Genomic DNA, 25738 nt, shown 5'->3' on the forward strand with positions numbered 1-25738 from the left:
TGAAACAGAAACACCATCTCCCGTGACTAGGAACCCACCTACCTATAATGCACAAAATCCCATCCAATCGATTCAGGTGTACTCTCGACGGACACAACATCTTCAAAAGAATCAAGATCCAACACAAACTCAGCCTGCTCATAAGTCTTCCACGACACCAGATTCAGGTAACCTTGAGCACGATATTCATACAGAGGAAAATGATTTAGATGATAAACCGATTGCTTTACGAAAAGGAGTTAGAACATGCACTCAACACCCCATTGGGAAGTTTGTCTCTCTTGAACGGTTTTCTCCTAATTATCGTGCATTTCTATCACACCTAGATCAGGTACAGATTCCATCAACTATTGATGAAGCACTCAAGGAACCTAAATGGAAAGCTGCAGTATTAGATGAGATCAAGGCACTTGAAAAGAACAATACATGGCAGATTGCTGATCTTCCACTAGGAAAGAAAACTGTTGGTTGTAAGTGGATATTCAATGTCAAACATCTGTCTGATGGGAGCATAGATCGGTTCAAAGCACGACTGGTAGCCAAAGGGTATACACAATCATATGGTATTGACTATCAAGAAACATTCGCTCCTGTAGCAAGACTCAATACCGTCAGAGTCCTATTATCCCTTGCTGTCAACATGGATTGGCCGTTATACCAACTTGATGTGAAAAATGCATTCCTTAATGGTGATCTCGAAGAAGAAGTGTACATGGACTTTCCTCCTGGTTTTGCTTCAGCGGCTACAAAGAATAAGGTATGCAAATTACAGAAGTCGTTGTATGGCCTCAAACAATCACCTAGAGCATGGTTTTTCCGGTTTACCAATGTTGTAAAGGGGGATGACTACACCCAATGTCAAGCTGACCACACACTATTTGTTAAACATTTGGAGGGAGGCAAGATTACAATACTCATTGTATATGTGGACGACATTATCCTCACAGGGAATCACGAAGAAGAAATGACCCGTGTGAAACTACATCTTTCGAAAGAATTTGAAATGAAAGATCTCGGGCAACTTAGATATTTTCTTGGAATGGAAGTAGCAAGATCATCTACAGGTATCTCAATCTCTCAAAGAAAATATGCTCTTGACCTCCTGAAAGAAACTGGCATGATAGGTTGTAAACCGGTTGATACACCCATGGATCCAAACATAAAAATAAGAACTGAACAAGATAGTTCCCCAGTGGACAAGGGAAGATATCAAAGGTTAGTTGGGAAACTAATATACCTATCACATACTCGACCAGATATCTGCTTTGCTGTAAGTGTCATTAGCCAGTTCATGAATGACCCGAGGGAAGAACAAATGAATGCAGCCTACCGAGTACTAAGATACCTCAAGGGGACTCCTGGACAAGGACTACTATTTAGGAAAACTTCCAACAGAACAATCAAAGTCTATAGCGATGCCGATTGGGCAGGATCACTCACAGATAGACGGTCCACGTCTGGATATTGTTCTTATGTATGGGGGAATTTGGTGACATGGCGAAGTAAGAAGCAAACAGTGGTTGCTCGGAGCAGTGCAGAAGCTGAATTCCGATCGCTAGCACATGGGATCTGTGAAGGGATGTGGCTTAAGAGACTACTGTTTGAACTAAAGATAGAAGAAAATCACCCCGTGGAGCTTATGTGTGACAACAAAGCAGCCATCAGTATATCCAAGAATCCAGTCCATCATGATCGAACCAAGCACATTGAAGTAGATCGACATTTTATCAGTGAAAAGATTGAAAACAAGATAGTTGCGTTGAACTATATCCCTACTCAAGTACAAGTTGCAGATATTCTAACAAAAGCACTCCATAGACCAAGTTTTCAAGATTTGTGTTTCAAGCTAGGAATGATGAACCTATATGACCCAGCTTGAGGGGGAGTGTAGAATATTGGATTATCTTCATCTATCTAGATTAAGATCTAGTTTAATAAGTTGTTGTTCTTTATCTTTTATATTTGATTCTTTTAGGATTAGATTTTTCAGTATCTGTTATCCCTTTGTTTTAGGTTTTTTAGTTAGCTTAGGAGTCTTTAAATTCTTTGTATCCTACCTTCATTTTTAAGGAGAATATACGAGTGGAGCATTTTCCCTTCTCTATTCTCTCAAACTTCACATTTAGTTATTTTGGATGTTTTATTTTGTTGTACTTTGTAATCTTGGTAGACTATTGTAATTCAGTTATTGTGAGGTCTTGGCCTTGTCCCCTTGTACATGGTTTTTTAGTGTTCAACAAAGATGACCCTGTTCTTTTTTTTTAAAAAAGAAAGAATCACTGTGGAATCTGTACCTTAAAAATTAATAATTAGCTCAGATGCATCCAAAGTGAATGTAATTGTAAAAAATAAATATACAAATTTTTTTTCAGTTTCAGCTGAAAGAAAACTTTCATTTTTTGTAACTAAATTTCTTGATTGTCGTGTTTTCTGTTTTCAGGAAAATGTTACATATCTAACTGTTTCTTTAGTTGTTTTATGTTTCTTTATTAATAATACTATTTACTGAATGTGTTTATTATATTACAGCTGATAGATTGGTTTTTTTGCTTAAATTTTCCATTTCACCTATTTACTGAATTTCTTAACAGATGCTTCTTGTCGTACTTGATTGTATTTGTCTTTGGGAAAGTTGAATGGATGTTAGCACTACAATTTACATACCTTTTCCTTATGGTTTATTTCTGTCATTTGCGCAGGCTAAGATGGATCAGCTGAAGCTTATGGGCCCTGTTATACTAACTGGAATTTTGAAAACACTTGATAATTTCCCATTGTTGAACTCAGGTCTGTTATTTTATGCTTGTTGTGGTGCAAACTCATGCATCGTCTTAACCAGCATTGTCACATTGCACACAGATGCTACTGTTAGGGACACAAGAAGTTTTTGTTTTCAAGCAATAGGAATGCTTGCACAGCGCATGCCTCAACTTTTTAGGTATTTTCAGTTCATCATTCCTACTTCGTTTTCTGGTTGCTATCTATATTAATTTAATGTCATGCTGGTTCTCGCTCATCTAGAGACAACATTGATGTTGCTATTCGGCTCTTTGATGCTCTAAAGCTTGAGGCGCAGAATCTTCGCCTCATTATCCAAGAAGCAACAAATTCGCTTGCTGTTGCATACCAGGTGTAATATCTGTCAATTGTTTATTTTATACTCCATTCCATCTTTCAACTTCTGGTTTGACGGTGACTTGCTTTGAGTGTCAGGGTGCTCCCTCAGAGGTGTTAAAGGATGTGGAATTGCTTTTGCTGCAAAATTCTCAAGTTGTATGTGCATTCATGCTTTTGTTAACATGCATACGTGTGATAAATCATTTTTTGTCTTTTAACTTTAAATTCCTTATTTGATTTGTTTAACATGTTAAGATCTTCAACATGACTTGTTATCCTTTTGTGGGCAAGGAACAAATTGAAGTACGCTTTTGTGCTGTGAGATGGGCAACATCCTTATTTGACTTGAAGCACTGTCCCAGCAAATATATTTGTATGCTTGCATCAGCAGATTCAAAGATGGACATCAGGTAGCTTGCCATCAGTACAATACAGGCAATTTATGCTTTGCACCTCAGAGACATCTTTGTTTATGAGTTGTGAAAACTTCTTTTGAATCACAATGTAATTGCTGGGTGCAATGGCACAATTACCATGTCCAAGTCAACACCCAAATGCTAGTTAAATATGTGGTTTGGTATAAAGTATAAATGCGCTGTGTCCTGTCTCCAGAACCTTACATCAATAAAGTTTGCTTTTAATGCCCAAGATACCTTTGTGCCTTGGGATTTTTACAAGTATGGCCCCTGTCTCAAGGGGCATTGATCCCATTGCTGTTGTATTATCCTTGATTGGAAATTAGAAGTCCAGCGCTGTTTATTTTTATGTTGATTTTAGATTTTCTGCTGTCATGAGACACATTTTACTTATTTATGTCCAGGGAAATGGCATTAGAAGGTTTATTTCCTGGTGAAGACCAGAGAAAGAATGTTTCGCAAAACATGTCTGCGGAGTACCCAAAACTTTCTGACATGCTAGCATATATTCGCGAGCAGCAGCCAGCAATCTTAGATTCAAATGGAATTGGAGATGTGAAGCTTATTTTTCCATCCAAAACTTATTTGGCTATGATCAAGTTTTTATTGAAGTGCTTTGAGGGAGAAAACACGCGAACTGACTTGGTTGAAGATTCTGAGTTTTTACACTCAGTTGAAAGATTGTGCTTATTATTGGAACATTCGATGGGATATGAAGGTTCTGTCGAGTTGCATGCAACAGCCTCCAAGGCAATAATCACTTTGGGATCCAAATTTCCTCAGGTTGTTTAATGACGCGATCAAAGAAATTTGATTTGCTGTATTTCAGTGCTTTTTTGGTGCATTGATTTCCTTATAATTCTGATGATTCTTGCTGCTAGATGATAGCCTATCATTATTCGAAAAAAGTTCCATGGCTTAAACAATTTTGGAATCATCTTGACTATGATACACGTGAAGCAATGGCACGTTTACTTGGAATGGCTTCCTCTGCACTTCCTGTCCCTTCTTTGACTGAACTTATTGATGAAATTATACTATCACTTGGTGGAGCACAAAAATTAAGGTTTTATTATCCTTTATCGATGGAAATTCAGTAGCAATTAGACATCTACTATTGTCCTATCGTGAAAGTGATTTCTTTGCCCTATTGCAGATTTGAAACTCAGCATGGACTACTATGTGCTTTAGGATTTGTAACAGCAAATGGCTTACTGAGAAGTCCTTCTGTAAGATGTTTGTTTTCTTATTGAGTACTGTGGATTTTACAAGAAAATGTGGTGCGATATTTGCATGAGTAGTTGCATACTAGCATAAAATATGTTTGCAACTTGTAAGTTGATACGTGCTTGTGTAAAATAATGAAGATTTTTTTTTTGTTAAATTGTTATATTACATTTCACATTTATCTTTGTCTTTTACTTTTCTGTTTTACCAGATCTCAGACTCACAACTTCAAAATAGTTTGAAATGTTTGGTTGACATCATTAATTCCGAGACTACAACATTAGCTTCTGTGGCAGTGCAAGCCATGGGTCATGTTGGGATCTGTATCCCACTGCCTCCCTTGCTTCTCGACTCTACTGCAGGTTAAAATGCTATGTTCTGGTTAAGTCATAATTTATTAACTCATGCACTGAAGCCGCATTTGTCTTATTTTAAGCCGCTGTTTCCATTTGGACCATCCTGCATGAAAAACTACGAAAGCTTCTCTCTAGTGATGATATCAAAGCTGTCCAAAAAACTGTGATTGCATTGGGGCATATGTGTGTGAAAGAATCATCCTCTTCACATTTAGATACTGCTCTAGATCTGATTTTCGGTCTTTGCCGATCAAAGGTAGGTGAGAAACTTTTAATATTGATCCTATAGACATATTCATTGCCCTCGGTATCTGGCCGAACTTATTCTTCATGGATCTTATGGAAATGCATTTCAATTGCTTTGAGAATTTCTGTGTGAAATGGTTGTTTAAAAGTAATGGCTGCAGTCTTGCTTTACATTGGAACAGGTTGAGGATATCTTGTTTGCTGCTGGAGAGGCGCTTTCATTTTTGTGGGGAGGCGTTCCTATCACTATTGATGTGATTCTCAAAACTAATTATTCTTCGCTGTCAATGAGTTCTAACTTTTTGATGGGAGATGTGTCCTCATCTTTTCCGAGAGCCTCCTTGATGGAATTCCAAGACGATGAAAGTTACCATGTTACAGTTAGAAACACAATTACAAGAAAGTTGTTTGATGTCCTTCTTTACAGTAACAGAAAAGAGGAGCGCTGCGCTGGAGCTGTCTGGCTATTATCATTAACAATATATTGTGGCCATCATGAAACCATCCAACAACTGCTTCCAGACATTCAGGTTAAGTCTCGAAATATTGGTTGTGTGTCAACACTGCATGATTCCATTTGTTGGTATCAATAATTTAGTTTTGCAAATGAATGTCATCAAATATTAATCAGACCAATAATTGCTTTTTTTGATGAGAATTGTGTTTTGAGTTGGATTTGTTGTACTCAATTTTCTAGGTTGTTTTTCAGAGGTCACCTAATTTTCATGAGAACTATTCTTATATTTAGCATTTGTTTTGATCAAGCATGTGTTTTTGGTGCTGGGTTCTCCTCTTTCTTCAATATGCAGTATGCACTACTTCATACCATAAGTCATTTCTGTAATTTGTATGCTTGAGAACATACTGCTGTTTTAATTAATGAAGATGACTGGTGGAGAAGCAGAAACATAGTTGATAAAGCTATGAGGTTAGGATTGGATATGGATCTATTCTTTGGCATGGTTAATGGCAAAGAGGATTGACTCGTGATTGTGCAGATGTTCTAACTGTTCTGCACCACCATATTTCTCTGCTAACATCTGAATTAAGCTTTTTTCCCCTAAAATCTATCCCGAAGATCCATTGTTTTTTTGTCTTCTCAATTAGGATACATATTCCTCTGCTTCCTGGTGTTCTTTTAGAACTTTTTGGCAAACGAAAAGGTTTTGTTGAAGTGTTTGAGTAGAATAGGATTTATTTAAGTTGTGATAAGAGTCAGAGATAAGGAAGAAGTCTTCATGTATCTACAGACACACATATATACACACACACACACATATGTATATGCAGTGACCGATTATAATTATTATGTTTCAGAATATCAATAAAATATTTTTCCTTCTCGCTGCATATCAGCGACTTTCAGGTTTGACAAGCAAGCTCGTACTAAGGTCTCTTTTGTAAGAACAGAAGTGGGTATTGGGGGTGGGTGGATAGTGGGCATCTGATCTGCCATGTGAAACCATACCAAAGATAGGGCTTTAGACAAAGTTTGGGAAAAAAAGAATGTAGAAAGGTGTGATTTTGGCGGCTCGTTTGGAGGGGGGTTGAGACGGATTAGCCTATTACTGCCACAGGTCAAGGCGGCCCCGCCCGCCAATATATATATATATATATATATATATATATATATATAGAATTTTTAAAATTATAGTATAATTATTATTTCTAATAGTTTATGTATGGTTGATAAGTTTTGGAAGATTTATATTATTTATAATTGTTTATGTATAATTGATTATTTTGAAATAATTATATTATTTATATCGATTTATGTATAGTTGATGGATTTTGAAATTTGTATATTATTTATAATTGTTTATGTATGTTTTTTTCCAATTTTTTTTTATCTTTTGGTGGGTTGGCCCGCCTGACCCGCATCTCGTGGCATGTTAGGTTGGGGTTTTGACAGCTCTAATGATGTTTATACATAAATAAGCTTCATACAATATAATACAATTTATACAAGATGCAAATAAATATGTGAATGCAACTAACAAGATAATTTATATATATTGGAAGTTCTAAATGGTGGTGGGGCTCTCGCGGCGACGGTGTGGGCAGTTCGAGGCGGGATTTGTGGCACATGTGGGTGATTGGGTTGACTATTTTGTTTTGAAGACAAAGTGTGTGATGTAATAATAATTAGAGTTTCTAAAATTTTGTTGACTTTCGACTGCCTCGCCCGCCCTTGTTCACCATCAACCGACCGCCTAAGACAAAAGCGGTGTGGTTGATGGCCGCCTCACACCTAGGCGGCCGTCATTTAGAACACTGCTCCTACCTCATGTAGACTCCTACTTTATTTATAACGCTTATAACAACTCAAATAGCCCTTTTGTCAAATTGTCGGTTGTTGGCTCCATTGTTGGCAGACACACACACAAATTGTCCCTTCATCAATCTTCTCCTTGATAAAATGACCATTCACTTGGCAGATAGACACACAAATTGGAATCAATTTGCATTGTGCCTATGACTGCAATAACAGTAAAAGAACCATGCACAATTTTTACTTTATGGTTACCCGGACTCAGGGTATGTGACAAAAAAAATATATCGTTGCACTATAATTAGATGCTCCAGAAATGACCCAAACCTCACCTTTAATGGTAGATTACTCAACACAGCAAGTGTAGTACCTTTACTAGCCATATTCGAACTCGCAGGTGCTGATCCAGAGAGTGATCGGCATAGCTGGTCGATCTGATCTTTGGTGAATCTTGCGGCGGAAGTTTTGCCTTTTATATCACTCATTTTGGTGGTTGACTGATCATTTCCTCTCCGGCTCTTCAGTCTGTTTGGTACCCAATTTGTTGGTTTTCCATGTATTTTCCAGCAGGCGGCATCTGTTTGATAATGCCTTTGACATTTTTTGCACCATGGCTTCCCGTCTTTAGTCTTGTCCATGGACTGTGTGGGCCAAGTTTTCTGTAAGGATGGGGGATTTCGGAAGCATGACTATCTTACGGCTTTCTTCCTTCGAACTTCAGCAAAAACTTCATCGATGGATGGCTAGTGTTTCAATCCTAGGAGTCTTCCCCTCACTTCATCAAGCTCTCGATTTAACCCGGCCAAAAAATCATATACTCTTTCACGAGCCATTATCTTCTGATATAGGACCGCATTCTCCGGGTCTTTCCACTTATCGAAAAGGTCCAACTCTTACCAGAGTTTCCTGAGTGTGTCAAAAAATTGTGCAACACTTGTATACCCTTGTTTGGAGTCTTTCATTCTGTTAAATAATTCAAACACTTAAGAAGAATCCTCAAGATCAGAATATGCCAACGGCACAGCTTCCCCGATTTCCTTCACATTGAAATAGAATAGATATGATTCTCCAATACTTTCTTCCATGGAGTGAATCAGTCATGCCATGACTATGGAATCCCCTCACTTCATCAAGCTCTCGATTTAAACCAGCCAAAAAATCGTATACTCTTTCACGAGCCACTATCTTCTGATATAGGACCGCATTTCTCCGGGTCTTTCCACTTATCAAAAAGGTCCAACTCTTACCAGAGTTTCTTGAGTGTGTTAAAATTTGTGCAACACTTGTATACCCTTGTTTGGAGTCTTTGATTCTGTTATATAGTTCAAACACTTAAGAAGAATCCTCAAGATCAGAATATGCCAACGGCACAGCTTCCCAGATTTCCTTCACAGTGAAATAGAATAGATATGATTCTCCAATGCTTTCTTCCATAGAGTGAATCAGTCATGCCATGACTATGGAATTTTGAATATCCCAACTTTGGTAGTGCGGGTCATCATCACAAGGCCTGGAGAAGGAATATCGTCAGATCCAGACTTTCTTTTTCATGAATCACCATTTGTAGGGATTGTGATCATCACAAGGCCTGGAGAAGGAAATTTTTTCCGTTTAATTTGTGATCTGTAATTTGAAGGGTGGAGGATGCGAAGGTAGCAGCGGCGACAAGGGCGACATGCATCTTGTCCAATTTAGTCGTAGAATCAGAGGGTTTACTTTCGCCGAAATATGCCATCTTCACCATCGATTTTCCGTTACAAGGTTATTGAAGAAACCTGGGCTTTGCTACCATTAAAGTCGCTGCATATTAGCGAGAATAAATCAGATTTTATTAATATTCTGAATAAATGAATAATATTATATATTTATATATATATATATATATAGACTCCTGCCTCAAGTAGACTCCTGCCTTATTTCTTACTCTTAACACAACTAAACTAATTCTATTCTACTCAAACTCTTCCTCTTATGCTTTGTTTATTTGTTCTTGATTGTGTTTGGAATAGTTTGTATTCAGTGTAGTGGACGTTGTTGGGTTTGTTGTCTAAGTGTAACGATGAACATACCAAGCTGAACTTATGAAGGAAGGCTATACAAATTGGCTCCAAACAAAGACATTAATGTGTAGACTAGGTTGGTCCATTCTCTTGCTAGGAATTATTATTGCCCTGCAGATATAAAATTATTGTTTGTGAACGATTATTCTGAAACATCAGTAGAAGACATTATTATTTCTAGTACCATTAGTTGAAGCTTCTCGAAAAACTCTTCCATTAGATCTTCAATTGACTTAGCATTCCATTTCATTTAATTCAGGAAGCATTCTCACATTTGATTGGTGAGCAGAGTGAACTTACACAAGAGTTAGCATCTCAAGGTCTCAGTATTGTTTATGAACTTGGAGATGATGCCATGAAGAGAAACTTAGTTAATGCTCTCGTTGGAACTCTAACTGGCTCGGGGAAGAGAAAAAGGGCAGTCAAGGTCGGACTTATTTATTTTTTGATTCTTTATCTGGTTGTGTCTCCTTCACTGTTCTTCGATATTTCCAATTGTGAATTTTACTTCTGATTCAAATTTCAGCTTGTTGAAGACTCTGAAGTGTTCCAAGCAGGTGGATTTGGTGAAAGTCCTAGTGGAGGAAAATTGAGTACTTACAAGGAGCTCTGCAACCTAGCTAATGAGATGGGACAACCTGACTTAATATATAAATTCATGGATTTAGCAAATTATCAAGCTTCTCTAAATTCAAAAAGAGGTGCTGCCTTTGGGTTTTCTAAAATAGCCAAACTTGCAGGGGATGCCCTACATCCTTATCTCCGTGCATTGATTCCAAGACTTATTCGTTATCAGTACGACCCTGATAAAAATGTTCAGGTATGGATTCCTAGGAACTCCAGGTGGAGTGATATCTTGTTCTTTTGAAGGGCTGGGTATTTCTCTTCTTATATGTGATTCTTTAGGCATCTTTTGGCAAATTCTGCATATATAATGATTCTGCAGCATTTGTCGCCTCTTCCCTTTGGAACTATAATTACTCAGTTTTCTCTATTTTCTTTTTTACTGTTGTGGTGGATGGATGAAGACATGAGATTCATTGCTGCTATGTATCATTTAGGGCATGTTTGGTTTGATTTCCATAGTTTCCGGAGGTATATGTTGGATAACAAAATGTATTTTTGGCTTTGTTTTGGGAAAAAAGTTACAGTGTGACGGTCAAATCATGCGAGTTTTTATCTAATGATTGATTTGTAACATGTGGAGAATTTTTAGATTGTATAATGTTAAAATATAATATAATAATAAAATAGCTATGTGGGGTGGGGAAAGTTTGAAATAATAATAGTGGTTATGTTGAAAGAAGTGAAAATGAGTGTTGTAGAAAGGAAATAATAAAATGTTGTTTTTGTTTTAAAGATGAACTAAACTTTGAATAGAGGTAATAGTAGGGATGACAATGAGTCGAGTTTGGGTATGATTCCATCATCTCTGTTTGTATCCCATTTATTATATTCATACTCATCCCATCCCCAACCCAATTTCGCCCTCATCCCCTTAGTCGTCAGAGGATTGGATATACATATCTTACCCAAATATCATATTACCACTTATAATTGTATTTTCTCAAATTTGAATTATTTCGAGTAAGCTATGGATATTCATTAAATTGTTGAGAACAAGAAGGAAAAAACACTCAGAGGACAAAGTGTGGGAATTGCTGAAATACAGGGTGGCACAGTCAATTAGAAATTTCAAAGAACTAGGTCATTTAACTATTTCGGATGTGGTTAGGGATTGGAATTTTGTAACGTTTTGATTCTTCAGACGCACTATCTTTATTTTGGCGGAAAACTCTTTCGCTTGCTTTGTAATGAACTATTCTAATCCAATAAATTATATGTTTCCTATCAAAAAAAAGAAGGAAAAAACATAAAAATTAGGAAATCAAAAATTATAAAAAAAATAAAATAAAATATCAGAACAATTTATCTTAAAATCATTATCTAGGTAAAATAAAATCAACTATATAGTAATAATTTTCTTCTTTTCATCCAACTGATATCATTCAACAAAAGCATATTAGAATTAATGTCATAGCCGATTTTTTTTTAAAATAATCCAACACACACCCGAATACCACATATATATATATATATATATATGTGGTATTCGGGTATGTGTTGGATTATTTAAGATCTGCCTCCATCCGTATACCCGAAAATCCCAACCGATTACGTATTTATTTAATCAGGTAAAAACTTCACTCTATACCTTTCTCCATTGGAGTCGGATATTGGATTCTCCACTAGGTTAGGAGAAAATTGTGATCCCTAGGTAATAGTTTATTTTAAAAGATGTGAAAATGAATTTGATAGAAATAAAATGGTAATGAGATAGTAGTGTTTTTGTTTTTAAAGATAAGACAAACATAGCTTGATATTTTCCCCTATCAATATCATTTTAGGTTTTTGCCTCTATAATTCTATTCTAGCTTTGTTTTGACCTCCTACACTGCATCAGGATGCGATGACGCATATCTGGAAATCATTAGTGGCAGATACGAAAAGAGCCATTGACGAACATTTGGACCTTATTCTAGATGATCTCTTGATACAATGTGGATCTAGGCTTTGGCGGTCTAGGGAGGCTTCTTGTCTTGCTGTTGCGGATATACTTCAAGGACGAAGATTTGATCAGGTTAGTTTAGATATGTGGTTTTATCGGCAATGCTATTTCGCGATTTATTTTTCACTGAGTGTGCTATGTCTGAAATTACTTTCAGTTTCAGTTTTCCATGTGCTAACCAGTAGTACATCTGTTCTAACAGATAAATTAGTCAAATTTGGAGTCCTATTTATTGTTTTGCATGTCATGTGCCAAATCCTTCGTGTGATCTTTACACCTCTTTGTTGTAACCCTATCGACTAATTGTGGGAATTGATCACACGACTTTCTTCTTCTCGATTCATCGCTGATCGTATGAATTATTGCCATTCTCTGTTGCTATCAATCACATTTTATTCATTTTTTATGTCTTACATGCTATTTAGGTGCTTGTGAATTTTTGTGAACTGACATTTGTCAGCAACACCCAAAATTTAGCTAGACCCTTCTTATGCACGACAGTATGTATGTCGGATGAAGGTATATTTGCTGCAAAAAAAATATTTTAGTTTTTCATTCTATATTTAAAAAATGATTGACAGTCAATCTTGTGTTTGAGTCAATATTGAACTCGAAAATTGAAAACTCGAAGTTAAAAAATTTGTGTCATCTTATCTTGCTAATGGCATTTGATTAATGGATTTGTAGTTTATATGTTGAAGTTATCATGGTCCCATAGAGCACTCAACAATGTAATTGGCTTCTATAAATTGTTACAAGTTTTTCTCTTTTTTATATTGTCTGTTGCGTGCTAGGATCGGCGACCATGTTTTGAATTCTAGATCCCTGAGGTTGTTGACAGTGTTTTGTTGACCGAAAGAAGCTTATAGGAGATCCCAGAAAAAAAATTAGTCTTACTATTTCCTTTTCTGTTATGTTATAGGTTGGGAAGCATTTAAAAAGAATATGGACTGCTGCTTTTAGGGCCATGGATGATATTAAGGAGACTGTCAGAAATGCAGGTGACAGATTATGCCGTGCTGTTACTTCTTTAACTGGAAGGTTATGTGATGTCTCTCTCACACCTGAGCCTGAGGCGAGAGAAACCATGGCTACGGTTTTGCCTCTACTGCTCACAGAAGGTATTGCTAGTAAAGTCGGAAGTATTCGCAAGGCATCTATCAGCATGGTCACAAGGCTGGCGAAGGTGATTTCTTTCAGCCTTTTAACAGCTGGGTGACATTAAACTTGTTAATTTACAGTTGGTGGCTCTAAGTTCATCCAATATTTTTCTCTCTACTGTTGCATGTATTTATAGCAGACCTACTGTATTGTATATTATGAGCCTGCTTCCCAGCAAAGCGTTACTTTTTGTTTACCTCAGTCTAAGCAGTCAGTGCATTGATGTGCCATATTTTTATTGGGCAACAGACTGCATTGCATGTAGTCAATACCAGTAGCATCATTCACCTTTCTTTGAATAATTTCTTATATTGTGCCATTGTTGTTCTAAGTCTCGAGTTAATTTTCTTCCATCAGTGCTCGAGTTAGATTCCGTTTTACAGAGTGGTACTTGACTTGTTCTAACCCAAACCTGTCAATATTTATGCTCAATCTGAGGTACACCAGATATTTCTGTAAAGACACTAAAAAGTCCTTGTACTCTAAAATATTCTTAGATCCATATATTCTCACAATATTTTCTTAAATTTCTGTCAAGAACAGATTTGAACTCAAACTGCCTCTTGATTGCCTATTTTATAACTCACTTTTTTTTGTATGTGAATTATCTCAGGGTGCGGGTGTTACAGTTCGTCCATATTTAAATGATCTGGTGTGTTGTATGTTAGAAAGTTTGTCTAGCTTGGAAGATCAAGGAATGAATTATGTTGAGGTATGAATGATATGACCACCGTTTGCATTTGGCAAGTATCATTTTTTTAACTTCGTTCCGTTCCTTATCTTCCTCTCTTTATTAGTTGCATGCAGGAAGTGTTGGGATACAAACTGAAAAACTTGAAAATTTGAGGATTTCAATTGCTAGAGGATCTCCAATGTGGGAAACTCTTGAAATTTGCATTGATGTTGTCGACTCCAATTCGCTTGAATTATTAGTTCCTCGGCTTGCGCAGTTGGTTCGATCTGGTGTGGGTTTGAATACCAGGTAATTAGAAAATTGTTTGCACTTTTGAAACTCATGAAAGTAAAGTTCCACGACTCGGTTCATATATTGGGCCTAGCATAATGTATCCAAAAGTTACTTCTACATGACTCTATTTTGCAATGAGATATAAACAAAATTTTATTATGACCCACCCGCATATTGATGATTCAAAGGTGTGATACCGTTAATTTTAAGTGAGTTGCGAGATAATCTGATATACTGCTAAAAGATAACTTCCAAACGTCACATAAATGTAATTTTCTTATTATTATTAAAAAAACTAACATTTTTACTGTTCTTTTAATTTTAATGAACCTATCACTGCAACAAAAATACTTTGTTGCGACAGTATTGCATTAGGGTTGTCACGTGAAATTTGGACTCATGTACAATTTTTTTTTCAATTGCGACTGGAGATTGCCAATCAATGTGTTCATGATGTCCAGCTATCTAACAAGTTGAATTATCATATCACTATCACAGGGTTGGTGTGGCAAATTTTATCAGTTTGTTAGTCCAAAAGGTTGGTGTTAGCGTGAAGCCATTCACACCTTTACTATTGAAGCTGTTACTTCCAGTTGTGAGGGATGAAAAAAGTGTTGCATCAAAACGTGCCTTCGCAAATGCATGTGCGCTGGTTTTGAAGTATGCAGCTCCATCCCAGGCCCAGAAATTGATCGAAGATACTGCAAATTTACAATATGGTGATAGGAATGATCAAATTTCATGTGCACTATTGTTGAAAAGCTATGCATCCATGGCTGCTGATGTATTGAGTGGATATCATGCCATTATAGTTCCAGTTATTTTCATGTCAAGGTTGAATCAAGCTCTTGCTATCTTTCAGATGTTAATTGCAAAAAAGATTCCTTCTTTACAAACTAAAACCTTGATGATTCTCTTTTTTCCCTCTTATTTCTTCATCGATGTCACATATTTAATTGATATATACACGTTTAAAACCTTATACTTAGTCGAGCATTTCAATAGTGGCTTGTGGTAAAGAGCCAATGATCTATGGGTGTTCATGCTGTTAGTGTTTCAATTTTCATACGATGTTTTGCCCTCTCTTTTAAAGAAGAAAAGATGGATTTCTCTCTTTTCAAATACTTTTCCATGGAAACCAAATCAAGAATGTTCCTTGCGACACACTTGTGATGGATACAATGACGAGCATAATTTGGAAATCAATCTGGATCGCATAAAATTGATTATTTCGCTGAGAGATAATAGTGGTGGCACAAAGACTAAGTGAACCAATGCAACCATTCAAATGAATGCTTTTCTGAGATACCCGTTAGAACCATATTTATATTGTCACTTGGAATTGGGGATTGAGTGATCATGAAGGGAGAGGAACATGGTGAAAGAGGGTTTTGCTTATTGTTCATATTCTCTTCGAATTGGAGGAAAAAAAAGAAAAACTTGGTAGTTATTTAAGGTATTTAATAGCTTCTCCTGTCAACAGAGATCCCAAGAGGGATATGACTTATCATTTTATATATTCGATCATTGAATATATTTGTTTATTGTAGATTGAGACTGTTTATGTTCTCATCATTTTCTGTCTTCTGTCTGAGCCCTAGTCTTCTCGAATAGTTCTTTATTGGAATGGGCTTTGAAGACATCACATGCTCATATTTTGGATTTCACGGCTCTGTTCATAGATTATAGAATTGTAGCATTCCGGCTGCATTTTATTGGAGATAATCAGAATGGTGATTCTTGACTTTGTGATGCAAGGACCGTATAGAATTACATGTTCTTTAATGTTTAACCCCCTAGGAGTTCAAGTCAGTTGACACATTTCTGACAAATTACAAGCTTGAACCTTTTGTTCTGATTAACTGTTACTGCTTATCAGTTTTATTCACTGTGTCAGTTTTTTTTTATGAGAAGCAATATTTTATTAAATACTTAATAACTTTTAGTTACAATAAGCGGACTAGAAATCCACTCAGCGTGTCTTTATTAATTCTGGTGTTTTATTAAGACGAACATGAATATTCTTATGCAGATTTGAAGATGAGAAAATCATTTCTAGTCTTTATGAAGAATTATGGGAGGAAAACATGAGCAGTGAACGGATAACTCTTCAACTTTACTTGGGAGAAATTGTTACTCTTATCAATGAAGGGATCGTGTCATCCTCATGGGCAAGTAAAAAGAAGGCATGTTCAATCTCTTCTTCGTGTTTTGACGTTTTCTCTTTTCCGAATTTGTGTAGAATGATCATACGCTACCATACCATCTCACAAAATATCAATCTTTTTTTCTTGTGGGAATTGTTAATTTTTCTTAGAATGTGCAGGCATCTCAAGCAGTTCGTAAGCTCAGCGAAGTCCTTGGTGAAATATTATCGTCACATCATGATTTGTTGCTGAATTCTCTTATGAAGGAACTTCCTGGACGTTTATGGGAGGTAGGTATATTTTTTTGTTTATGGTATTCAATCGATCACATGAAATATGCAAAACATGGCTTTATCAAGTAGTGATAGTTTTAAATCTATATTATTAATTAAAGTTAAACCCTCTAGAGTAACTAACTTTTGGTGTGTTGGTGTAGTCTTTTTTAAAATTCCATAAATGTCCCTAATATCTTTTTTAAAGACGAAATATATTACAAATTTAATTATTCATTCTCCCACTTCTGATTCAGTTTTCCATCCAAATTAAACCAACACTCCTCTTTTCAGTTTCCCGCTCAAATAAAAATATAACCGCTGCCTAAAAATCACAACGCCTCGGATTTATCGTCAATTTTTGCACATGCGATGCGTGTGCTTTGGCCGCTTGGACATTTTGTTGAGAGCCTGAGAACATGCTTCTAAGGATGCCAAAAGAGCATCCACACCATGTTTTTTTTATTAGGTCTGGTAACTATCTGAGATGATCTAGTTGTTAGCATTTAAGTTTCTTTGTTATGTAAGTTTTGAAATGCTTTTTTCATGAGTGAATAATTGTGCTTTAATGTCATGCAGTAAACCCCTAGTTCTGTACAGACTAGATCAAAATTTCATGCAAGCAACTTTCCTTTTAAATAAAACCATTTAATGAGCTTGCAGCGGACATGGCATATGATCCACAATAATTCACTTTTCACAAGTGTAGTCTACTATTCGATTTGCTATTCATCTGATTTGTTTTCTTTTCAGTTTTCTTGATAAATGTCTTTTAGTTTGGAACGATACTGGTTCCCCATATCGTTTAGATGTATATCATAGTGTTTCATATCACTATATGACAGGGAAAGGATGCAGTATTATATGCATTATCTGCTGTTTGTACATCTTGCCACAAAAGTATATCTGCTTTGAATCCTGATGCCCCAAATGCTATATTGAATCTTATATCTTCGGCCTGCACAAAGAAAGCACAAAAGTATCGTGAAGCAGCATTTAATTGTCTTGAGCAGGTACCTATGCTCTGCTTGTTGCTATTTTTAATCATGAAAGATCTATCGTGTTTGGTTGTGCTTTTACTCGATTCAAAAGTTTTGGGGAAAATTTTTGCTCATACTTTAAAAAAATAAACCTTAAAGACATTATTATATCGTGTAGTATAGTGTGATGTTGTGTAGTGATTGAATGAAAAATGAGTGATAAAATAATTATTATTTGTTAATGGAAAGAAGCAGCAACAACCAGTAAGATCGGACTCTTATTTAGTTGAAGGAAGGATCTCTCCGAGATCAGTCATTTGAATATAGTAAAGAGAAAAATGTGTGATTCTATAATAGTTGTGTTTTAAACAGTTGATTTGAAATGTGATGTAATGATTCAATTGAAAATTTTGGAAGGAATATTTTTTTGTAGTTGGTTGTTTGTTATAAATTTTCGTGGCCCCTTGTTGACTGCTTTCCTTTTGTCATGCTACAGAGTTTCAAGTGAAATTTAGGTGTAAAATATTATATTTGTACTGCCTTTGATTTTATTTCAGCTTTTTCCCACTGTCATGTTCTTTTGGCTTTAATGTTACATCACTTTTTGTAGGTTATCAAAGCCTTCGACAGTCCAGAATTCTTTAACATGGTTTTTCCATTGTTGTATGAGATGAGCAATTTGTCTGCTCATGTCAAATCAGTCCAAATATATCTGGCAAGTGATGCTGAAGCAGGTACAAAACAATTCAATTTACTAGTCGGGTTCTCATAATCATATGTCTTCAAAATGTTGAGAAAACATGGCATTTTGTTGCAACCACAATTTAAGAACTAATTATATTGCGAATTGAATGGAAATATTTACCCAGAGGTAAATCATGTATCCAAATCCCTAGTTAAATGCTAGTATTTCCCTAGCCTAAGTTAGTGATATCACTCAAGTTAAAATAACATAATCCCCAACCTACTCTCCCCATTCACGTTTTTATATCCTCCTCCTTTCTAGATAATTCTAAGGCTTTATAACTCATGGGCTTGTTTTTTCCCAGGCCCATAAACGTAACACATTTGAGAGGCATTAATGTCTAATTTTATTTTTTTATGCTAATTCCATACTATTGACGTTTGGAAATCTGAACTTTTCTTATAAAAGATGGATTAGAACTTGTTGCTTTAATTGGTATAAATTCTTTTTGGTTCCATGCTTCATGAATTGGGTCTCAAAAATGTTCTTAAGTCTCAAGGTTTTCCAGGATCTAGAAATATTTTCTTTATGTTGAATTGGGTCCTCGTTCCATTTTTATCTCCTAAAATATTAAATCCTCTGGTCTTGGATTTTGATGTTTTGCCACTGATTGGTTTGTTATAAAAATGAACCCTCATATGGCAGAGGCAGAAGAGTAAGAACCTAAACTGTTGTCTCTTTAGTGTATATCACTTTAAACATATTTACCGAGAAGGTACTTGGTAGCGGATCCCCCAACAAATTGGGCTTCCTTTGGTAAGAATGGTCTGCACTGGAGATATACACAATCCGAAAAACAGAGGCATAATCACACCAGAAGAATGTGGATTTGCTTATGTTCGGATTAGATAGTAAAGTATTTCTTGACTTGTATTCCATGAGTTGCGGGTTCGACTATTCCTCTTGTAAGGTTTATTTTGACTTCGATAAACAACTAGGGGTCTATTAATTACTACAATGTCGTTGATTGTTCTATGAAAAAATAAAAGCCATTTTTTGAAAAACCAAAAGGACAAAGGGAAAGATAAAAAGTTCTCATGTAACTTTACATGGATAAAATGATGTGTTATATTCAATCACACCCCGAGTAAAGATATTGGACATGGAATTGGATTAAACGAAATATTGGACAATATGTAAGTTGAATTCGTCTAGTCAAGTGATTGGTTCGAGTACTGCTTTCTTGATGCAGATGAGACAGATAGTTCTCCGGCTATACATGATAAAGTACTAATATGCCTTACCGCATGCATCCATGTTGCAAGAATTGGCGATATTCTTGAACAGCAGAAGAGCTTGATTGATCTGTATTTGTTCTCTCTCTCACCTAGTTTCCCTTGGACAGGTATATGCCATTCCACTATATTTTTCATTTTGATCCCATCCTACTAGATTTACATGCTGTTAAAATTCTCGTGTTTTGAACAGTTAAAATGTCAGTATTTTCTTCTGTCAAAGAGCTTCTCACAAAGTTGCAACACGGTGTAAATGACTCACAAGATTCTTTAGTAAAGACCAGTATATACGCTTTCATTCATGAGGTAATGTTAGGTTCCCTGATTCTTTTTTACAAAAAAATTATGGACTCTAATTTGACTTTCTATATGTTTTTCAGTTATTTTATGCCGTCTCACCTGAATTGCTTAAATCCCTCCGCACAATAAATATTGGACAGGTGACTTGTTCTTTCCGAAAGCTTGCTTTGTGGTAACATATTACTTTTTTTTCTGAGTTTTTCCATTGGTCCCCTACACGATGGCGTTGTAACCCGAACAGGAATTAATTATTGATGCACTAGGCATAGGCATTTTGTCCAGTCTTTAAAACTTTTACTTGCATTGGGTTTAAAGTTGTTAAGTGCATCGATCTCAGGTTCACATTGCTGCTGCTGAATGTCTTCTTGAGTTAGCAAATCGGTTTGTGGTTGTTCCTCCCATCGATCTGAAAGAACCGAGCTTCATGTCTGAGCTTATAGATATATGCGAAGTGGAAAAAAATGAACATGCCAAGTCTTTGTTGAGGAAGTGTGTTGACATCCTAGGAAGACTGGAGAAAGTTGGTCAGAGTTGAAAATATACTCAGAAGAGCGAGTTGTATGCCTTACAGCCAGGCATCGTGTGTGCCTCCATGTGGACCCATTTCAACTTTTACTCAGTGGCATAGTTTGGTTATTAGTGAAAGAAACTGGCGCGATCCAAACAATGTTGCATCAGCACAGGAACTGCAGTTATTTATGTACACTATCCTGATCTCCAATTTTAATAGGGTAGCTCACTGTATTTTGAAGGATCAATCTTACACTACAGCGATGTAGTTGTGACATTTGAATCAACCAATTCTTAAATGTTTTGAAATGAGATACATTGATGGATTTTATACTTATAATCCATGTGACCTGATCATTAACTCAGCTATGGATCATGGTCAACTTGCAATTGAATTGTAGCATGCATCAATAATACACTGCCAATATTATATGATATAAAATAATAATAATAATAATAAGTTTTGTCGCAAAAGTGCATGGTAGCAGCGGCCATTATCTTAATTCTTGGAGCTGCAATCTGCAGTAATGTTGTTCAGTGCAATAGCTGTCTTGGAGCCCGACTGACGGCCTAAATACTTGCTGATGTATTCTCCAGCTAGCAAAAGTTTTCCCATGTCGACATTGGTTGTCACGCCAATACCGTGAAGCATGTACACGACATCCTCGGTAGCAACATTTCCTGAAGCTCCTTTGGCATATGGGCACCCTCCTAAACCAGAAACTGAGGAATCCACTACTCTAATCCCCATCTATTCAACCACAGATATAAGGGAAATGAGTCAATCATTTGATATGGGCAACAAATATGAAAGGAAACACGAGTTTATAAGTGACTTGAAAATCCCTCAGTTCACGTGATTGGAGCTCGAGCAGTGTTGTAGCTCACCTACATTAGCAATGAGACAAGTCGAGCATAGCAGCCAATTGAAAGCTCGATTATGAATCATATACATATCATAATAACCAATTGAAAGCTCGATTATGAATCACAAATGTATCAAGTGCTTTGTAAACTCGACTCATGATTGGCTAAAGTAGCTCGAGCTCGAATCAAGCACCGACTTAGTTTTGCTTGCCGAGTAACTCGGGTTACTTGTATTCTAAATCCATGCTACGCAACCTTACCCTGTCTCGTTCCATCTTCAAGGACTCAATATTCACAGGATAGCAATTAGTAGCTCTGACAATTCTCTCACTTCCATGTGCATACTAGTATTTTTTTTTAAAGTAACAAATAATGAATGGCCAAGGCTAAAAACAGTAAGAGGTGGAGCGGGGTATATTATCCCTCGATATAAAAATAATTTTCTTATTTAATTTTTCCAAAAAAAAATGGAATTCCAAAAACATATTGAGTCCTCCCATTTTGACTAAATCTTGGGTTCGCTACTACTGATATCATAAAGAATATTGAAGAATCCAACAGACGAATCAAAGGGAAAATTATGCACTCACTTGGAGGGACAGTAGAATATTGGAAAGAGATTGACCATATGTGTCGTGAAAATGAACGGCAAGTTTCTCAACAGGAACAACAGCCATCACTGCCTCAAGCATAGGAAGAACAGTACCTATGCAAGTACAAACACATATACTCTGGCTAGGATCTCACAAGTGTACGTGAATAAAGCCAAGAAACATCATGCAACTAAGTTCCAAAAACAAGATGTAGTTTTGACATTTACCAGGCGTAGCAACTCCAATTGTATCTCCAAGTGAAATCTCAAAACAACCCATGTCATGAAGTTCCTTTGCCACGTACGCAACTTTCAAAGGGGAGATTGAACCCTCAACAGGGCAACCAACAACACAAGAGACATACCTATTGAATAGCAATAATGGCAGGATCACGAATTTAGTTTAGAAATGCGATTTCATGATTTGGACACAACAATTATTTATACCCTCGCACAGGAATTGAAAGCTTTCTGGCAGCACTAGTCACAGCACGATAACGAGCAAGGCTCTCTTCAATACTGCAGTTAATATTGGACTTTGAAAATGACTCGGAAGCTGATGCAAAAACTGCTATGTCTTTTGCCCCGGCTGAGACAGCAGCTTCAAACCCCTAGAAGTAAATTATATAAAAATTAGAAAACTTATCTTGAATATGAGAGAACTGCTGCAGCAAATCAAACACTGACCTTAAGATTGGGTGTCAGAACAGGCAATCTAACACCATCAAAGTTCTTAACCGCAGCCATTACATCTTTTGCATCAGCCAGCTATTTCAGCAGATAAGAAGGATTCAATAGATACACTTGCATTTTGTACAGATATTAGTCGAGAGATTAACTTGAAGTAATGATTTAGAAAATATTTATTACCTGCTGTACCCACTTTGGTGACACAAAACTTGTAGCTTCGACAACCGATAATCCAGAATAAACAAGTTTACGAATCAATTCAACCTTGACATTTGTTGGAACAATCGTCTTTTCATTTTGTAACCCGTCCCGGGGACCAACTTCCACAATTTTTACGTATCTTGGTATGTCTTTGAAAAACTACACGTGGTATGATAGAACTAAGTCATCATATTGAAGGAAAAAATAAGAGCTATCAAAGTCGTCTCACAGCTGTAATGTCCACAATGCAAACAAAAGCTTTTAGAATTTTTAAGTGAAATTCTGATAGGCAATTACCCAATATTTTGCTTCTCCGGAGTCCATGCCATTGGAGTAAGCACAACATTTATAGTGAGGCGAGTATCTCGACTCACTCATGGTCCCTTGAGGGCTGATGCTCCTGCCTAAACTTGAAGTTCTTTGCAACAAATCTCTCCTTTGTCTTCTCCATGTGATGGTAGGATCCTGCCTGTACTCTTGAAACTCCTCACTAATAATTCACACACCTCCAAGTGAGTAGAACGATAAATACCTCAGTAAAAAACTCATAAATGAAAAACGACAGTCGTAGAAGTAGAAACTAGACAAAGTATAAAGCTTTATTCCATCGATGCATTTTCCTATTTGCAAGCAATCTCATTCTCACTGAATCTCTTTTTAAGGTAGCACTTTTTCCCGGAATTTTTATTGGAAGAACTAATAAATTACACTTACTTGCAGCTATTTGATGAGCTGCAGCTTCTCCCTTCAATCCAGTAGTTTCCCATTCCAACATCCTCTCGAATAGGCCTGCACCCATTACTGGATGACAACCTGCGAACCCGATCAATTTCGCTCAAACTTGGCAACTTGTCAAGACCAAGAGGCTCCTCCAAACTCGACATAGTGGGAATGTAGCAAATGATAACTGAAAAAGAGTAAAACTAAAAAATCACCGCTTTGAGAAGATGATCACCGATGCACAAACCTCATACTAATCACAGCAGACAGAAAAACTCCGAACAAAAGAATTAACTAATATCAAATCATATAAGCATATATTACAATGCCCAATTTCCATGAGAAAACTACCGAACAAGCAGCAGCCTCACTCTTTTATAACCCATCAAATTAGAACCGACCAACGGGCCAAGAATATTAACCATACTTCTCCTTTTTTTTCCCAAGAAAGAACAGCAAACGAGGAGAGTGAAGGTAATCATACCAATAACCCAAAAAAAAATTCTGATTTTACTGAAATTGGACACCAAGAATACGGAAGAATCTCGGAAATCTCCGACGTCCCGCGACGAAACACGGTATTTTGGTGGTCTCGTAAAACACGGAAAGTAATAAGCGCGGTGGTTAGTTGGGAATATGGACAACTGGACCAAATAGTAAAGAAGGCTCCGCAGATACGCGACGGAGAATCCCGTATAATAATAAACAATATTCCAGTAATAAAAATCGACTCTAGTTTACCGCACGGTTTTATGAATTAATTTTTTCAAGAACGATGAGAAATTATAAATATAAATATGATTCATCTCTTTTATAACTAAAGATTCATGAAATCATTTCATAATAAATCTACCTACCGTATTTGAGTTGGATTTGTGGTGGAATTTGGGTTTTGCTTGGATTTTGTTGGCAGGAATTCAATGGTCACCACCCACCAGAGAACTACAGAGGGTGTTAGGTACTTTTCAGTTGGTAGTTGGTCTCCTTCTGATATTTACGCCTATTTTATTATCAAGTGACTATTATCAATTTCAAAAATAATATCGATCTTCCCGAATTAAATTTTTGTATTCGAGTTTGAGTGAGTCTCATGTGAGTCTCACGGATGTGAGACAAGTCAACCATATCTATATTTACGATAAAAAGTAATATTCTTAGCATAAAAAATAATACGTCTCACAAATACGATCCGTGAGACCGTCTCACATAAATTTTTGCCTTCGAGTTTTGTGAATGAACGGATAGACATAAACATTGCTAGAGAGATCAAAACCTAAGTATGATAAAATTTGTATAAATTTATAAGTTTTTCTTTAATTTTTTTAAATTTTTAGAGCCGAATGTTACGTACATCTGGTAAAGAATCTGTTCGAACTAAACATGTTTTTCTTTAACCGTTGAGGTTGGAAAAATAATGAATGAATAGTTTGTTTGGATAAGTTTTTGTGATTGAAAAGGGAATTTGGAAAATTTGAGTAGTTGGCCTTTGGGGATTAAGTAATGTTTAAATTGTGGTTTTAGTGTTGAAATGATCCATAATCAAAGTCCACAGGCACAAAAAAGTGTAAGTTGTTGAAGGGGTCATTCAAATAAAAATATAAGTTATAATATCAGTTTATAGTTAAATAAGTCAATTTTCTTTGTTCGTAAAATTTAAATCAAAGAATAGTAATAATTCCGAACGTGCTCTAAACCGTTTAAAACACACACAAAATTCTTGAAAATGTTTTTTTAGGAATACATCAATATTTATTGTAGTTATTTTTAGCAATAGTAGTAATATTATTAAAACAGGCAAAAGAATGGTCTGACCGATCATTTGGACGGGTTGATATATATTATCAGCACATCTACTTTTTTTGATTGGACTGGCCAACCTACCAATTTTTAGTTATATTTAGCGAATTGACATTCAATACGTCACAACTCATCATTTAATAGACTTTCATTGGGCAGATTAAAAAACTGGCAACTTAAGTTATCTATTTGACGTGTCGGGATAGGATGAGCCAATCCGACGAATATGACACATTTCAACGATTCTAATTACTACGTGTTTCGCCTAAATCTTGAAAGCACGTCAAATAT

The 25738-nt window shown here is 36.2% G+C and overlaps 2 protein-coding genes across 6 annotated transcripts in view; one reads left to right on the plus strand and one right to left on the minus strand.

The window, feature by feature from the left end:
* LOC140833757 (uncharacterized) overlaps positions 1 to 20920 on the plus strand; it is a 39015-nt gene extending 18095 nt beyond the window's left edge. The window contains exons 10-35 of the mRNA XM_073198136.1: positions 2700 to 2787; positions 2860 to 2938; positions 3022 to 3130; positions 3214 to 3273; positions 3409 to 3527; positions 3938 to 4316; positions 4415 to 4599; positions 4690 to 4762; positions 4972 to 5122; positions 5197 to 5372; positions 5545 to 5892; positions 9954 to 10121; positions 10221 to 10514; positions 12159 to 12335; positions 13186 to 13449; positions 14038 to 14136; positions 14222 to 14406; positions 14890 to 15225; positions 16424 to 16577; positions 16718 to 16828; positions 17656 to 17823; positions 18401 to 18524; positions 19728 to 19880; positions 19964 to 20076; positions 20151 to 20210; positions 20408 to 20920. Coding sequence (XP_073054237.1) covers positions 2700 to 2787; positions 2860 to 2938; positions 3022 to 3130; positions 3214 to 3273; positions 3409 to 3527; positions 3938 to 4316; positions 4415 to 4599; positions 4690 to 4762; positions 4972 to 5122; positions 5197 to 5372; positions 5545 to 5892; positions 9954 to 10121; positions 10221 to 10514; positions 12159 to 12335; positions 13186 to 13449; positions 14038 to 14136; positions 14222 to 14406; positions 14890 to 15225; positions 16424 to 16577; positions 16718 to 16828; positions 17656 to 17823; positions 18401 to 18524; positions 19728 to 19880; positions 19964 to 20076; positions 20151 to 20210; positions 20408 to 20605 — 4371 coding nt within the window. The 3' untranslated portion in view covers positions 20606 to 20920. The remainder of the gene's footprint in view (positions 1 to 2699; positions 2788 to 2859; positions 2939 to 3021; positions 3131 to 3213; positions 3274 to 3408; positions 3528 to 3937; positions 4317 to 4414; positions 4600 to 4689; positions 4763 to 4971; positions 5123 to 5196; positions 5373 to 5544; positions 5893 to 9953; positions 10122 to 10220; positions 10515 to 12158; positions 12336 to 13185; positions 13450 to 14037; positions 14137 to 14221; positions 14407 to 14889; positions 15226 to 16423; positions 16578 to 16717; positions 16829 to 17655; positions 17824 to 18400; positions 18525 to 19727; positions 19881 to 19963; positions 20077 to 20150; positions 20211 to 20407) is intronic.
* Positions 20880 to 24616, minus strand: LOC140833767 (hydroxymethylglutaryl-CoA lyase, mitochondrial-like). 5 transcript variants are annotated; one of them, XM_073198179.1, is made up of 9 exons: positions 24508 to 24616; positions 23645 to 23837; positions 23228 to 23420; positions 22910 to 23089; positions 22727 to 22807; positions 22487 to 22650; positions 22268 to 22404; positions 22038 to 22153; positions 20880 to 21331 (listed from the first exon to the last, which is right to left on the minus strand). In XM_073198179.1, exons 2-9 carry the CDS (start codon positions 23812 to 23814, stop codon positions 21080 to 21082), a joined length of 1293 nt encoding a protein of 430 aa, XP_073054280.1. In that variant the 5' UTR covers positions 23815 to 23837; positions 24508 to 24616; the 3' UTR covers positions 20880 to 21079. The 5 variants fall into 5 exon arrangements, with proteins under 5 accessions (XP_073054280.1, XP_073054288.1, XP_073054258.1 ...); XM_073198187.1 differs by having other exon boundaries at positions 24504 to 24522; XM_073198157.1 differs by lacking the exon at positions 24508 to 24616 and adding an exon at positions 24078 to 24390.
* Positions 24617 to 25738: the final 1122 nt, after the last annotated feature.

Source organism: Primulina eburnea, chromosome 1 (assembly GCF_022965805.1).
Source record: "Primulina eburnea isolate SZY01 chromosome 1, ASM2296580v1, whole genome shotgun sequence".
Lineage (NCBI taxonomy): Eukaryota > Viridiplantae > Streptophyta > Magnoliopsida > Lamiales > Gesneriaceae > Primulina > Primulina eburnea.

Excerpts from the sequence above, each read along its gene's own strand:
- LOC140833767 (XM_073198157.1), bottom strand. The coding sequence starts at position 24,132 with ATGATTACCTTCACTCTCCTCGTTTGCTGTTCTTTCTTGGGAAAAAAA. Across the intron at positions 23,090-23,227 it reads CCGGAGAAGCAAAATATTGG|TTTTTCAAAGACATACCAAG; the intron begins GTAATTGCCTAT and ends TACCACGTGTAG. Across the intron at positions 22,651-22,726 it reads TTCTGACACCCAATCTTAAG|GGGTTTGAAGCTGCTGTCTC; the intron begins GTCAGTGTTTGA and ends ATTTACTTCTAG.